This window comes from Chelonoidis abingdonii, chromosome 1 (genome assembly GCF_003597395.2).
Source record: "Chelonoidis abingdonii isolate Lonesome George chromosome 1, CheloAbing_2.0, whole genome shotgun sequence".
NCBI classification, from domain to species: domain Eukaryota; kingdom Metazoa; phylum Chordata; order Testudines; family Testudinidae; genus Chelonoidis; species Chelonoidis abingdonii.
In genome coordinates, this window is record NC_133769.1 from 336,711,421 (window position 1) to 336,724,248 (window position 12,828).

Below are 12,828 nucleotides of genomic sequence, written 5' to 3' on the forward strand. Positions count from 1 at the left end.
TTGCACACAACTGAAACCATATGCCAAAAAAGAAATATATAGTAGTTACAAAAGAAAGTATCAGTAAACAACAAAAGTAAAAGCTTATCCAAGGTAGAATTAGAGGGAAAAAGGAAAGGAGAAGGCTGAGCCCATAGAAATCAGTTGTTTTCTAGGAATTAAGGACACCAATCATTTAATTTCATTACTGTATCTTTCTGTCTTGATTTGGAAGCATTGTGGATGAATGTCTTTTTCTTCTTGCAGGCAGAGTTACTAGATGCTGCAGCGGGTGTTTATGTCCGATTCAGACTAGGTGGTGTAAGTAGTGTTTTAAAGAATAATATTGAAATATCGACATTCATTCTATATCTAGGTAATCACAACTTAATGGACTTATATTAATTGTATTCTAAAAAACTAGCAAGGTTAGTATTTTATAACCAGGGTGCTTACTTGTTCCCATAATACGAGAACTAGGGGCCACCAAATGAAATTAATGGGCAGCAGGTTTAAAACAAATAAAAGGAAGTTCTTCTTCACACAGCACACAGTCAACTTGTGGAACTCCTTGCCTGAGAAGGTTGTGAAGGCTAAGACTATAACAGCGTTTAAAAGAGAACTGGATTAATTCATGGAGGTTAAGTCTGTTAATGGATATTAGCCAGGAGGGGTAAGGAAGGGTGTTCCTAACCTCTGTTTGTCAGAGGATGGAGATGGATGGCAGGAGAGAGATCACTTGATCATTGCCTGTTGAGTTCATTCCCTCTGGGGCACCTGTCATTGGCCACTGTCAGTAGACAGGATACTCATTCTTATGTTCTAAATTAGCCTCCTAAATCCATTCTTAAGCACCTGACTAAATGGTCTGAATTTTCAGTTGCATTTGTGGGTACTCTCATTGCTCTGAATTTGATATTCAGGGGTGCAAGTCCTGGCCTTATTTATGTCAACAGGAATTTTTCCATTGGTTTTAATGGGGCCAGGATTTCACTCCAAGCCTTTATTTAAGTGACTAAATATGGATTTAGTTTGAAAATTTTGACCCAAGAATCTGCTTAGATTTTGGCCTTAAGTATTTGCCTATTAGTATTATACAGCTGAACAGTCACTCTGGAATAGCAAAAGCCCTGTGTAAGAGTCTCCTGCTTTCAAAATCTCTAATACAGGATTGTACATCTATTGCTACAGCACTTGAAATAGCTGGAAAGAAGCTGATTTATTGATAATATTCTGCCTGGCTAGCAATTTCTAGTAAATTGTATTTGGCAGACTTCTACCGTGTAATTATTTGGTTTCTGCTTCTGACCTACTCTTCCCTGGCTAATAACAACTTATGAATAATACATCATTAGTAAACCTCACCTTGGTGACATATGATATTAATAAAACATCAGGGAAACAGTTTGCTCTCTGGTGGAAGGCACGGTGTAGAGATCAAGATGCTGAGCTGATTTATTACTTACAAGATTATCCAGTTCAGTGAAAGTAAGCGTGGAGGTGGATGAAGTTTTTAGATTGGAATTACGGAGCCAACATATTCTTTTCTGTACTTACCAAACATTAGTACCATGACAAAATATAAATTTGAAAAATGGTTATTTTAATCAGAACTGTCCTAGCATTTTAAGCTGTCCTATTTGCAGTATATTTACAAGACCGTCCAACATGACCTTATATTTCTAGGTTTCCATCTCTAGTGTTAGAGAGACGATTATCTTTAATCATAACATTTTCCATTTAAAAAGTAATATTAGCAGAGGGAGGGAACGTGTGCTTTAATTATCTATTATTCCTCTTTGAAAGTTCTTTAACTCCCTCACAGGTTGTCAGTTTATACTCCATCACCTCCATGTCAGTCTTCACAATGGGCATTGAGGAAGAAAAATCATGGATTAGACAGAATTTTTCCCTTTCTCATCTATTTACTACTAAGCGATTTGGACTGTGGAAACAGGGCTGTTAATCTATATACTTCAGTTGAGAACATACCAGATTGACCAGGACTTGTCAATGAAATTACAGCATCTCTGACTGAGAGAGTGGGTTGCTTGAAACCAAACCAAAAAAAAACAAAACAACCCTCTCAGTTCTTTAAAACCTATTTAGCCATCCAAGCAGTTAAATTAGTTTCACTACAGAAATTATTACAGGTTAGAATCTAATTTATTAATGTATTTTCTCATCTTTAGTTCATCAGTAAGGTCTATTAAGTAAAAGTATTAATTTGCATGTACTAGCAGCTTTTATCTGAGGGCTTGGCTACACTTGCAAGTTGCAGCGCTGGTGAGGGGGTTACAGCGCTGCAACTTAGCAGGTGTCTACACTTAAAAGCTCAGCCAGCGCTGCAACTCCCTGTTTGCAGCGCTGGCTGTACACCTGGGTCTGCTTCCGATGTAGCGAGACCAGCGCTGGTGATGCAGCGCTGGTCATCAGGTGTGGACACTCACCAGCGTTTTTATTGGCCTCCAGGGTATTAGGACTTATCCCAGCATTCCTTTTCAGCCTCTCTGGTCACCGCTTAGCACTCCACTGCCCTGGGCTCAGGTGATCCGTCCTTTAAATGCCCCGGGAATTTTAAAAATCCTCTTCCTGTTTGCTCAGCGAGGCGTGGAGTGCAATCAATCAATCAATCAATCAGCAACAATGCCTCCACGCCCCAAACGTTCCCCAGCATGGAGCACTGCCGAGCTGCAGGATCTAATCAGTGTGTGGGGAGAAGAGACCAGTTCAGTCCCAGCTGCGATCCAGCCGCAGAAATTATGATATCTACGGCCAGATATCACAGTCAATGCAAGACAGGGGCTATGACCGAGATGCCGTTCAGTGTAGGGTTAAGGTGAAGGAACTGAGGAGTGCCTACAGCAAAGCCCGTGATGGAAACCGTCGCTCTGGTGCTGCCCCCACTACCTGCCGGTTTTACAAGGAGCTGGATGCGATACTGGGATGTAACCCCACTGCCCAATCCTAGGATCATATCGGACAGTTCACAGCCTGGAGACCAGGGTGAAGGGGACACAGAGGGTGATGTTCCCTGCAGACTGCAGCCAGGAGCTGTTTTCTACCCGGGAAGAAGCAAGCCAGTCGCTGGGTGCTACTATTGAGGAAGGATCAGAGGAGTCTGTTCCAGGTAAGAAGCTTTTATTACAAGGATGCAATGTTTTGGGAGCAGGGGGGCTATTGCCTAGATGTGGAATAGCCCATTGATTTGATCTATCACGTCGTGGTAATCTGCCTCTGTAATCTCTTCAAAAGTTTCAGCCAGAGCGTGTGCAATGCGCTTCAACAAGTTTATGGGGAGAGCAACTGTGTTCCTTGTCTTCCCCAGCCAGGCTAACACGTCCGCGCCATTGTGCCCTGTAGGGGTGGGGGGATCATGGCTACACACAGGGAAGCTGCGTAGGACCAGGGCGGAATCCACATAGCTGTAGAAGGGTCTCCCGCTCCTCGCAGGTGACCCTGAGCAGCGAGATATCTGGAAGGTTACAATTCTGTTGAAAATGCAGGGATACTGTTAAGTGCTATTTCCCTGCACGGTTGATCTTTTGCATAAACCCCATGGCTAACAGGGAAAGAGAAAGGCAGCCTGAAAACCCCCACCCTGCCCCCAGGGCTTGAGCCGTTCCGTGTGCAAGATGCTTCTCTGAAGATTTCCCTCTCTGATTGCATAAACCCCATGGCTAAAGGCACCTGAAACCCCCCATCTTGTGCATAATGCCCCATTTCCCTGTACTGGGCATGAAAACCATGGGCAGCCTACCCTGCGCCTGTGAGCCGCGCTGTGCAAGATGCCTTTCTCTGTATAATTTCCCTGTACCTGATCTTTGGCATAAACCCCATGGCTCAAAGGCAGCCCTGAAACCCCCACCCTGCCCCTGTGAGCCGCGTGTGCAAGAAATGCCTTTCTCTGATTTCCCTGTACCTGATCTTTGCATAAACCCATGGCTAACAGGGAAAGAGAAAGGCAGCCTGAAAAACCCCACCCTGCCCCTGTGAGCCGCGTGTGACAAGATGCCTTTCTCTGATTTCCCTGTACCTGATCTTTGCATAAACCCCATGGCTAACAGGTATTTCCCAGCACCTGATCTTTGCTTTCACAGAAAGCAACCCCATGGCTTTCCATGTTCAATCATGGTTCCCCAACCTTCCTTTCCCAGGTGTGCTGCATGTGTTATTTCCCTGTAGCAGAATCATCCAGACCCACCTTTTCCCCAGTGTCCAAATGGCTTTTAAACTCACCATGTGTATTCGATCTGCTGCAGTGTCCAGAGTGTGGTATGTTCACACTGTCTGTTGAATGATGCTACAAATACTCTTAAAAACAAAGCTTCCTCTGTATTAACATTTTATATCTCTGTTTTTTTTAAGTGTCCTTGAGTCCATCTGGAGCAACAGACACTTTGAAAGGCTAAGAAACTTAAGAAAAAAGCCTAGGAAATCGAAGGAACAGCTTGTGAAGCAGTCATGAATATCTATTCCGCAGAAATAAAAAGTTACAGGCATATTGGCGGAAAAAACGCGCCTAAGTGCGACTTGAAAGCGGAGTTCGAAGTCAGCGAGGGTGTTCACCGCCATAAGAGACGAACCATCAGGATATGAATATAAGCCCCTCGAGTGAGCAATCGCTCACATCAACAGGTCTTCAGTGTGTCCTTGAAGCCAGATCTCATGCAAGTCAATGGTATCATGCAGGCAGAACTAAGACACGCATCGTGGAGTAATACAAGTGACTTATACTGAGTACTGTCCATCATGTTGGTATCGTCAAAAAACCATCCCATTTTCAGCTCTGGTGCATATAATAGTGCACCTCGCAACAATCCATACGCGTCTGTCAGCTCACACGCCAGATCAGAATGCGCTAATTTAGAATGGCGCTGCTACTGGTAACGGCCACAATTACTCTAAACAGCCTACGTTATCGAACGTTCATTCTGCAATCCCTTCGATGTTTTAGACAAGAGCAGTAGCGAGACAGCTCCTGCGACAGACTAAAGCTGGAATGAATTTCGGAAAAGTGATTGAGTGAGCAGTAATCGGCGTACCATTCACCGGTACTCACACATAGACCAAGTCCCCACGCTCTGCATGCACTGTTTATGTACGTCAATTGTTGAAAATAGAAAGGCGGAACTCTCTAGTCTCCTTTGTGAGCACGGGTATTGTATTATTATCCTTAGAACGTGTCACATTCAGTCTGTGTCCAGACAAGTGAAAAATATGCAATCTGCAACACTGCAGAGTTACAACCTCGCCGTATGTCATTGCAACCACTTAAGCATTGTTGGAAGAGGCCACACAACTAAGAATTATATAGTATATATAGATGCAGCACTATCTAAGGTCGATCCGTTTACTTCAATCTATCGGAAAGCATTGTGCGATCGCTGGGGAGTTCGGGAAAGGGCTACTACGTCTGCGCGCATGGTAACATTCAGCAGCCTCTCGAGGCGCATCTCTGCCATCCTACAGGGAGTCTCCCAGTTCCTATCTTTAACAGTGATGACGGCAAGGGTTTTTTACCCTGCAGTCTATAAAATATTAGTGGAAGCGCTACAAAGACAGACGCACAAGACACGCGCTGTGGTATAATACGTAGAGCACTAATTACTTCATCATATCAGAGTGTAAAGCTTACCCCGCGAGAGACTTCTCTCTATTAGACTGCAAGATGAAACGTACAAAACTGTCACACACACTCAACTCGGTCCTAGCATTCTGCGCGCATCCCGTGTATCTAAGCTCTGTCCAGTAGGAACCAGTCATTCCTAGCCATACAGTAGCAAGAATTGTGTCATGGTTTAACGTACTTGGCATGTAATACGGCGGGTATAAGCGCAGATTCGACCCAGATTGAATAATTTTCCATACAGTTCTTGTCAAGCTATTCAAACAGGAAGTAATAGGATTAGTCAGCTTGCAATGTAGAGTGGAGTTACGACTGGACATATCTGACAGCTTGAACCTCAAGTGCGAGGGTGCTAACCACAACCAGTTCCGAAAGAATGCGTGTCATGCAACTCTTTCTGGCCATCCTGTTAACATGTCAGTGAAAACGCAAACTCCGCTATCTGTGATCACTGCCACTCACTAAGTGACCCTGGAAAAGACACTTGATCAGAAATTAGTTCTTCCACCATCCCTGTTACCAGCCGGAACACATGTCATGAAATCCGCAGTATGCTGGTCGTCCGACAGATCGATGAACGTACATATATATATATTACTAGATATTAATAGATTATATGTGCACCAAACTTAGCGACACAAGAGATCTCTGCCATCCATGAGCCAGTCCACTGGAGGATCTGACTCTAGAGAAGAGTGTCGAATCACTTAAGGTCTCTGTCGAGGCTCCAGCAAAAAACATAGGCATCATGCACCTCAGCATGTATTGTATTCTGCCAATGGCTTCTTCGAGACATTCTTTCCGACTATCCTAAACCTGAGTTTAGCCGAACCGAATGCATCAGTGGTCAAAAGTCCCACGTCTTGCGGAATCACATAGCTGATCTGGAGCAGTTGACAGTAGAGCACACACCAGCTCAGCTCCTTTCACACTAGTGACAAAGGGTGCATGTTACTATGCATGCAATCCACGCGTAGACACCTTGAGTGCACAAACTTTCCCTGCTGTAGAGAGCAGCGAGATTCCATGGTGATTGGTGGCAATGCACCTGGCGGGAGTTCCGGGCTTGCTTAGCAACGAGCACAAGTCCCATAAAGCGAGAGTTTATGAAACTTACCACACTGGTTACCTTGCAGAAGGCCAACCGGTAATACGCAGCTCAGTGAAGTCACTCTCCTCACACTCGCTAGGAGGCGAATCATGGATCTCCACCACCACACTTTAGCGCAAATAATATGTTTCCCGAGCCAAAGGCGGGTTTCCCATGCGGATTGCAGAGCACGTCCGTTACTGCACGTCGCAACACACTAGCAGAATGACTTTTTGTCGAGTCCACCACCTGCATTACATACTTCGATTTATAGCTCTTGAGCTTTCACTTTGTTCACCTCTTGCTGTGAGCAATAACAGATCTCACCATCAGGCATGGCTCAATATGATGTACTGCTAGGCACACGCATTCATGGAGCTAGACAGCAACAATTCTGCTTCAAATACAGGCTATCATTGAGACCTCGGGGGGCTCCACTGTTCTGTAGCAAGCAATATGCGATCTCGGCAGCAAATCAATAAGCTAGTAAATCGAAGGCGTGAAAAAGGGAAGCGATGCCATCACTGGCATGGAGACCTCTGCTGGACATGCTAAGCCTGACTGAGTACAGCGCACGCCAATCAGTGCCATCCTTCCATCACCGTAGTCCCTTACACGGAAGGCGGACAAGCTCCCAGAAGACTGGTGGTACACAGAGTCGCCGTTTGAGGTTTACGTAGAAACCTTATATCAATTTTCAATACTCCAGTCAGCATATCATCTGCTGGGCGCGGTACGATGCTCTGTCGAGGATAGCTCCGCACAAGCACCACTCCACACAAAGCTACGTCCCGCTGCAGATGAGGTGACACAGTCGGTTCTGTACTGTTCTGTGATGTTATGTAGTAAGGGTGAACATCTTCTATCTCATGCTTGGACTGACGATGCTGGGGTCCTGTGTCATCTCTGTGAAACACAAGCCACAACGAGGCACTGGCGCTGAGTGCCGCTTCATGACACAGATGAATTGTAGCACCTGAAATTCTACACGATCATTGTTATGTCACACATAGAGTCACACATGTTAGTAAGACCGCGTGCAGTTAGCTCATGTGAGGATTGGCTTCCCCAATATCCATCGAAATGACGAGAACTCATGCTTAAAATCCGACCGGAGAATAGGAAGCCTGGTATGAAGTATATGCTAAAGTTTGAGATTTGAGTATTACGTACTCTTTACATCGGATAGCGAGGAAAATTCGATGACAATCACCTAAAGGGATCTAATACTCAATTCCTATCAATGTCTATCGAGGCCCCGCAAACTGTGTCTATGCCACTAGCTAACACCTAGCCGTAGTGGTCTACACCAACGCTACAACATGTCAGACAGAACTCACCAGATGGCGACGATTGCTACGTGCGGCCACACAACCTTTAACTTTTCTGATATATATCTAAACTATTTTTTCATCCAAATTACTTCGCTGTCCCAAAGAAGTTCCACAATAGAGGTGCTCTGTGGGATAGCTGCCCACAATGCACCACTCACAACAGCGCTGCAACTGGTGCAAGTGTGGACACACTGCAGCGCTGGTCGCTGTCAGTGTGGACACACTGCAGCGCTGGCCGTACACAGCTGTACGACCACAGCTGTAACTGCCAGCGCTGCAAAACTGTAAGTGTAGACAAAGCCTGAGGCTATCAAATTGCTTTACAAAGACTAACTAATCCTCAGAATAGACATTTGAGAGAAGTAAATTATTATCTCTATTTTACAGACAGGAAAACTGATGAAAAGAAAGGTTATATGATTTACTTAAGTCACACAGCGAGTTTGCAGTGTACCTGGAAGTACAACCCACAAATACAGACTCACAGTGCCTGGTCTAGCTACTGTGCACACTTAACTTTTCATTTTTAAATATTTTTCAATTCCATTTCTCTTCCCAATAAACTTCCCCCATTCAGTTCAGAAAAATAAACATTATAAGAGAAACAATAAGTACTCATAAATGTTGTGTATGCTTGTGGCAACACACCAAAGACCTTGCAAAGAATTCACTTAGAGTTAATGACCAAACTCCCACTGATTTCACTGAGTTGAGGACTGGATCTTTAATTTCACTCAGAATTGTAATCAGCCAATCAAATCTTCCAATTTCAGCCTATCCTGTACAGTGTTAAACTACTTTGAAATGGGTAAAGAACAGTTTCATGGCTTTTGTAAACCCATTTATGTCAACAGAGTTAGACAAGGTATTAATCTGACAATTTTTTTTAAAAGTAGGAACATTTATTTATAACAGACACTGTCACTAACTAGATCTCTCACATTCAAGTGTGATATTTCTTTACAGACTAAATATCCTCCAAGTATATATTACAAAATATTCACTCATAGACCCATTGTGGATATGTGTGCTAACAGCCCTAAAGATTATACAAAGCCAGCATACAAAGAGCTGCTGCCAGAGGCTATTCATGGAAAGATTTGGAAAGATGACCACAGTGGCTGGTACAAGCGTGTGGAGAATAATGGTTGGAGACTTCTTTCGATCAGAGTAAGCAAAGAATAGCATTTACATTTTTTCTTTAGAACATTAACTTCTTTTTCTTACATAACCTACACATTATGGAGATTTAATTTTACTCACTATATGGATCACTTCATAATGTGTGGGATCTTTATTTCCATTTGAAATATTGACCTATGGTAATAGTCGCTCCCTGTGAGATGTTATAATAATATCATGATCATTTATTTATAACATGTTCCTCATCACCAGGTCACTGAACAATAGAATATGATTAAATTATCATAAGTACTGTACTATAAGATCTTGTGCTGAATATGAAATAAACCTGTTTATTAAAGTACAATATAATACTTAAATATTAAAATACAATTTCATACTTCTCCATATGAAGGTATGATTTTGTTTGGATTAAAAATCTGCGAGAGGAGTCAATGTACTTTTCTCTAATACAATGTATAGCTTAAAATATAAAACATAATGAAATTATGTTATGTTAAAATTAAGCCATTTATGTTTTGTTAAATTCTTTTGGAAATAATTGGTAATATTTTTAAAGGTGAAAGGTTTGTACAAACATAACACGGTAATTACAGAATTTAATTAGTTATTCAGGGAATTATTTGGATCCCAAGAATGACTATGAACAGTATAACTCCATTTCAGGTATCAATCATGAGATGATTTAGGGCTGGATTACTTGGTATCTGAAGGTTTGTGGAGGTAAAGGCAGGTGTCTAAGCTATCTTTCTGTCTTCTCTGTCCTGAGTCTGAGCTGGCAAGTTAGAGCAACCACAGGGCTGCACTAATGAACAGAATTCTTTTTCAGATATGATACACAGCATTACAACATTTAAATAATTTCTAATACACTGCATAGTGACATGAATCATTCGATGTGACACCATCAGACATCTTTTCTAATCCTATTATTCTAACATACTCCACTTTTCCACTCCTTTAGCTCATCCTGTCCAGCCACCTCTTCCAAACAGGCATTTTGATGGAGCTGTTGAAGACAGTATACCAGTCTCCTCATTTCTGTCTGTTCCTCTTTTTTTATTTACCAGTCACTTTTCCCACTTCTTAAGTGCCTCAACCCATATAACATTAGACCAGTAGGTCTTAAGCATGGTGGATTGAGGGTATGCCACCCAATTTACTTCAACTCTCCACCACATCCATCCCTCTTCAGGGACCACTCGCGCCAGATTGCCCTTCAGTGGGAGATTCAGTCTCTTCTTCAGAGAGGGGCCATAGAGGAAGTACTGTTGGGCCTCAGAGTACAAGGCTTTTATTCCCATTATTTCCTGATCTCCAAGTCAAAGGAGGCCTCAGGCCCATCTTAGATGTAAGAGAGTTGAACAAATTGCTGAAGAAAATAAAATTCCGCCTGGTTATCCTAGTGACGGTTATCCTTTCCTTGGAATAAGGAGACTGGTTTGATGCCCTTGACTTGAGGGATACTTACTTCCATATCACAATATGTCCCAATGATAGAAAGTTTCTCAGGTTTGTGGTGAATGCTTGACACTATGAGTTCTGAGTGTGTCTGTTCTACCTGGCAGCTGCTCCTCAGGTATTCACAAAGTGCATGACAATGGTAGTGGCTCATATTAAAAAATTAGGTGTCCATGTGTTCTTATACCTGGATGATTAGTTGATCAGAGCGCAATCAGAATCTCAAGTCCTCTCCAGCATATCCACTGTTCTATCCATATTCAGTGCTCTGGAGCTCTTAGGGAGTAGAGAAAAATCAATACTGAGGCCTGTACAGACAATAGAATTTACTGAGCAGTCCTCGACTCCACAAATCAGGTTTGAAACCATTCAGAACCTAGTACTTCAAATGAAAGCTTACCTGCTCCCAACAGCATGCAAGTACCTCAGCCTGTTAGGTCACATGGCAGCATATATCTATGTAGTACAATACACCAGACTGCAACTCAGGATATTACATACATAGCTAGCATCAGTATTTGCCCTGAATCATCACCACTTGGACAAGGTGGTTCAAGTGCCAGAGTTAGTCCTGTTGTCTCTGGATTGGTGGACAGGCCCTCTAAAAGTTTGTGTGGGCATTCCCTTCTTTCCAACACTGCCAACACTCACTCAAGTCACAGACGCATCATCTCTAGATTTGGGAACTCATATTGGATCCCTGAAAACTCAAGGACTCTGGTCACTTCCGGACCTAGAGGCTCACATAAATGTCAGGGAGTTAAAAGCAAGGTCTAGCCTGCTCAACCTTCCTCCCCTAGATGGGGAATTGGAGGGGTGGGAATCTGTGGAATATGACAGACAACTCAGTGATTATATTATATATAAACAATCAAGGAGGGGCATAGTCAATCCAGCTCTGCCAGGAGGCAGTTCGCCTCTGGGACTTCTGTATAACCCATTCAATTCACCTCAAAACTGTTTCCCTTCCAGGGAAGCAAAATACACTGGCAGATCAGCTGAGCAGATCCTTCACTAGTCAACACGAGTGGAATTGACATGTGTAGTCACTTGAAGAAGAAACAGTTACGTACCTTTATATAACAGTTGTTCTTTGAGATGTGTGACACATGTCTGTGCCATGACCCATCCACCTTCCGCTCTATATCAGAGTACATCCAGTATGAAGGAACTGAGGAAGGTTGGGAGCAGCTCCGCCCTCTTACATCAGCATGCGGTTGTGCACAGCAACAGGATGGCACTTGAGCCAACCCAATAGGTACTGCTGAGGGGAAAAATCTCCAACATTTGTGCACAAGATGTACACACACCTATAGTGGAAAGGACATATGCAACACATCTTGAAGAACAACAGTTACGGAAATGTAGGTAACCCCTTCCTTCCATTATAATAAGACTTTGCATATACATAGGGACACCTTTCATCCAGAGATCTCCAAGTACTTTACAAAAGTGGGCAAATGTTACTATCTCTATTTTACAAATGAGGAAACTGAGGGGCAAAGAAGTTAAGTGACTTGCATAGGTCACAGAGAGTCAGTGGCGGAGTAGGAAATAGGAATCAGACTTCTGACTCATGTTCTCTTATTCTAGGCATAAAATCATTCTGCTTACTTCCTCCCTCTTCCCTATTACATCTATCCTTATGCCTTTTCCTTTAAGCCTGTCTAGTGGTAGCCTCTGAGTAACAGTTCTGGAGCTTCTCAGAGAAACCTAATCTATGTTTGGCCATTATTTGTTTTTTTATACATTATTATATTACTTCTCAGTATGTTATCCATGAGATTCTTCTCTCCACTATATTAAACAGATTATAGCTGTTAAAGAATCAACATTCTTTTTATGCAGAAATTTACCAAGGCAAGGAGCAATTACCATTGAATTAATATTTGCAAGAGAAAATATACTCCTTGCATGTTTAGTCTTGTGTCTTTCAGGTTACTGATAAGATAATGTATCTTATGCTGAACAGATAAGCAAAACAGGCAAGTGGTAAATAAGAAGTTACTTACCTTTGTAACTGTTGTTCTTCGAGATGTGTTGCTCATATCCATTCCAAGTAGGTGTGCGCGCGCTGCGTGCACGTTCGTCGGAAGAATTTTCCCCTAGCAACACCCGGTGGGTCGGCAGGCGCCCCCTGGCGTGGTGCCGTTGTGGCACCGCATATATACCCCTGCCGACCCGCCCGCTCC

The 12,828-nt window shown here is 43.0% G+C and overlaps 1 protein-coding gene across 1 annotated transcript in view; it reads left to right on the forward strand.

Annotated features, from left to right (window-relative positions):
• The first annotated feature begins 250 nt into the window (after window positions 1-250).
• Window positions 251-12,828, forward strand: part of C1H11orf65 (chromosome 1 C11orf65 homolog) — a 30,049-nt gene continuing 17,471 nt past the window's right edge. The window contains exons 1-2 of the mRNA XM_075062746.1: window positions 251-300; window positions 8,999-9,202. Of these exons, the coding sequence (XP_074918847.1) occupies window positions 9,056-9,202 (147 nt within the window). The 5' untranslated portion in view covers window positions 251-300; window positions 8,999-9,055. The remainder of the gene's footprint in view (window positions 301-8,998; window positions 9,203-12,828) is intronic.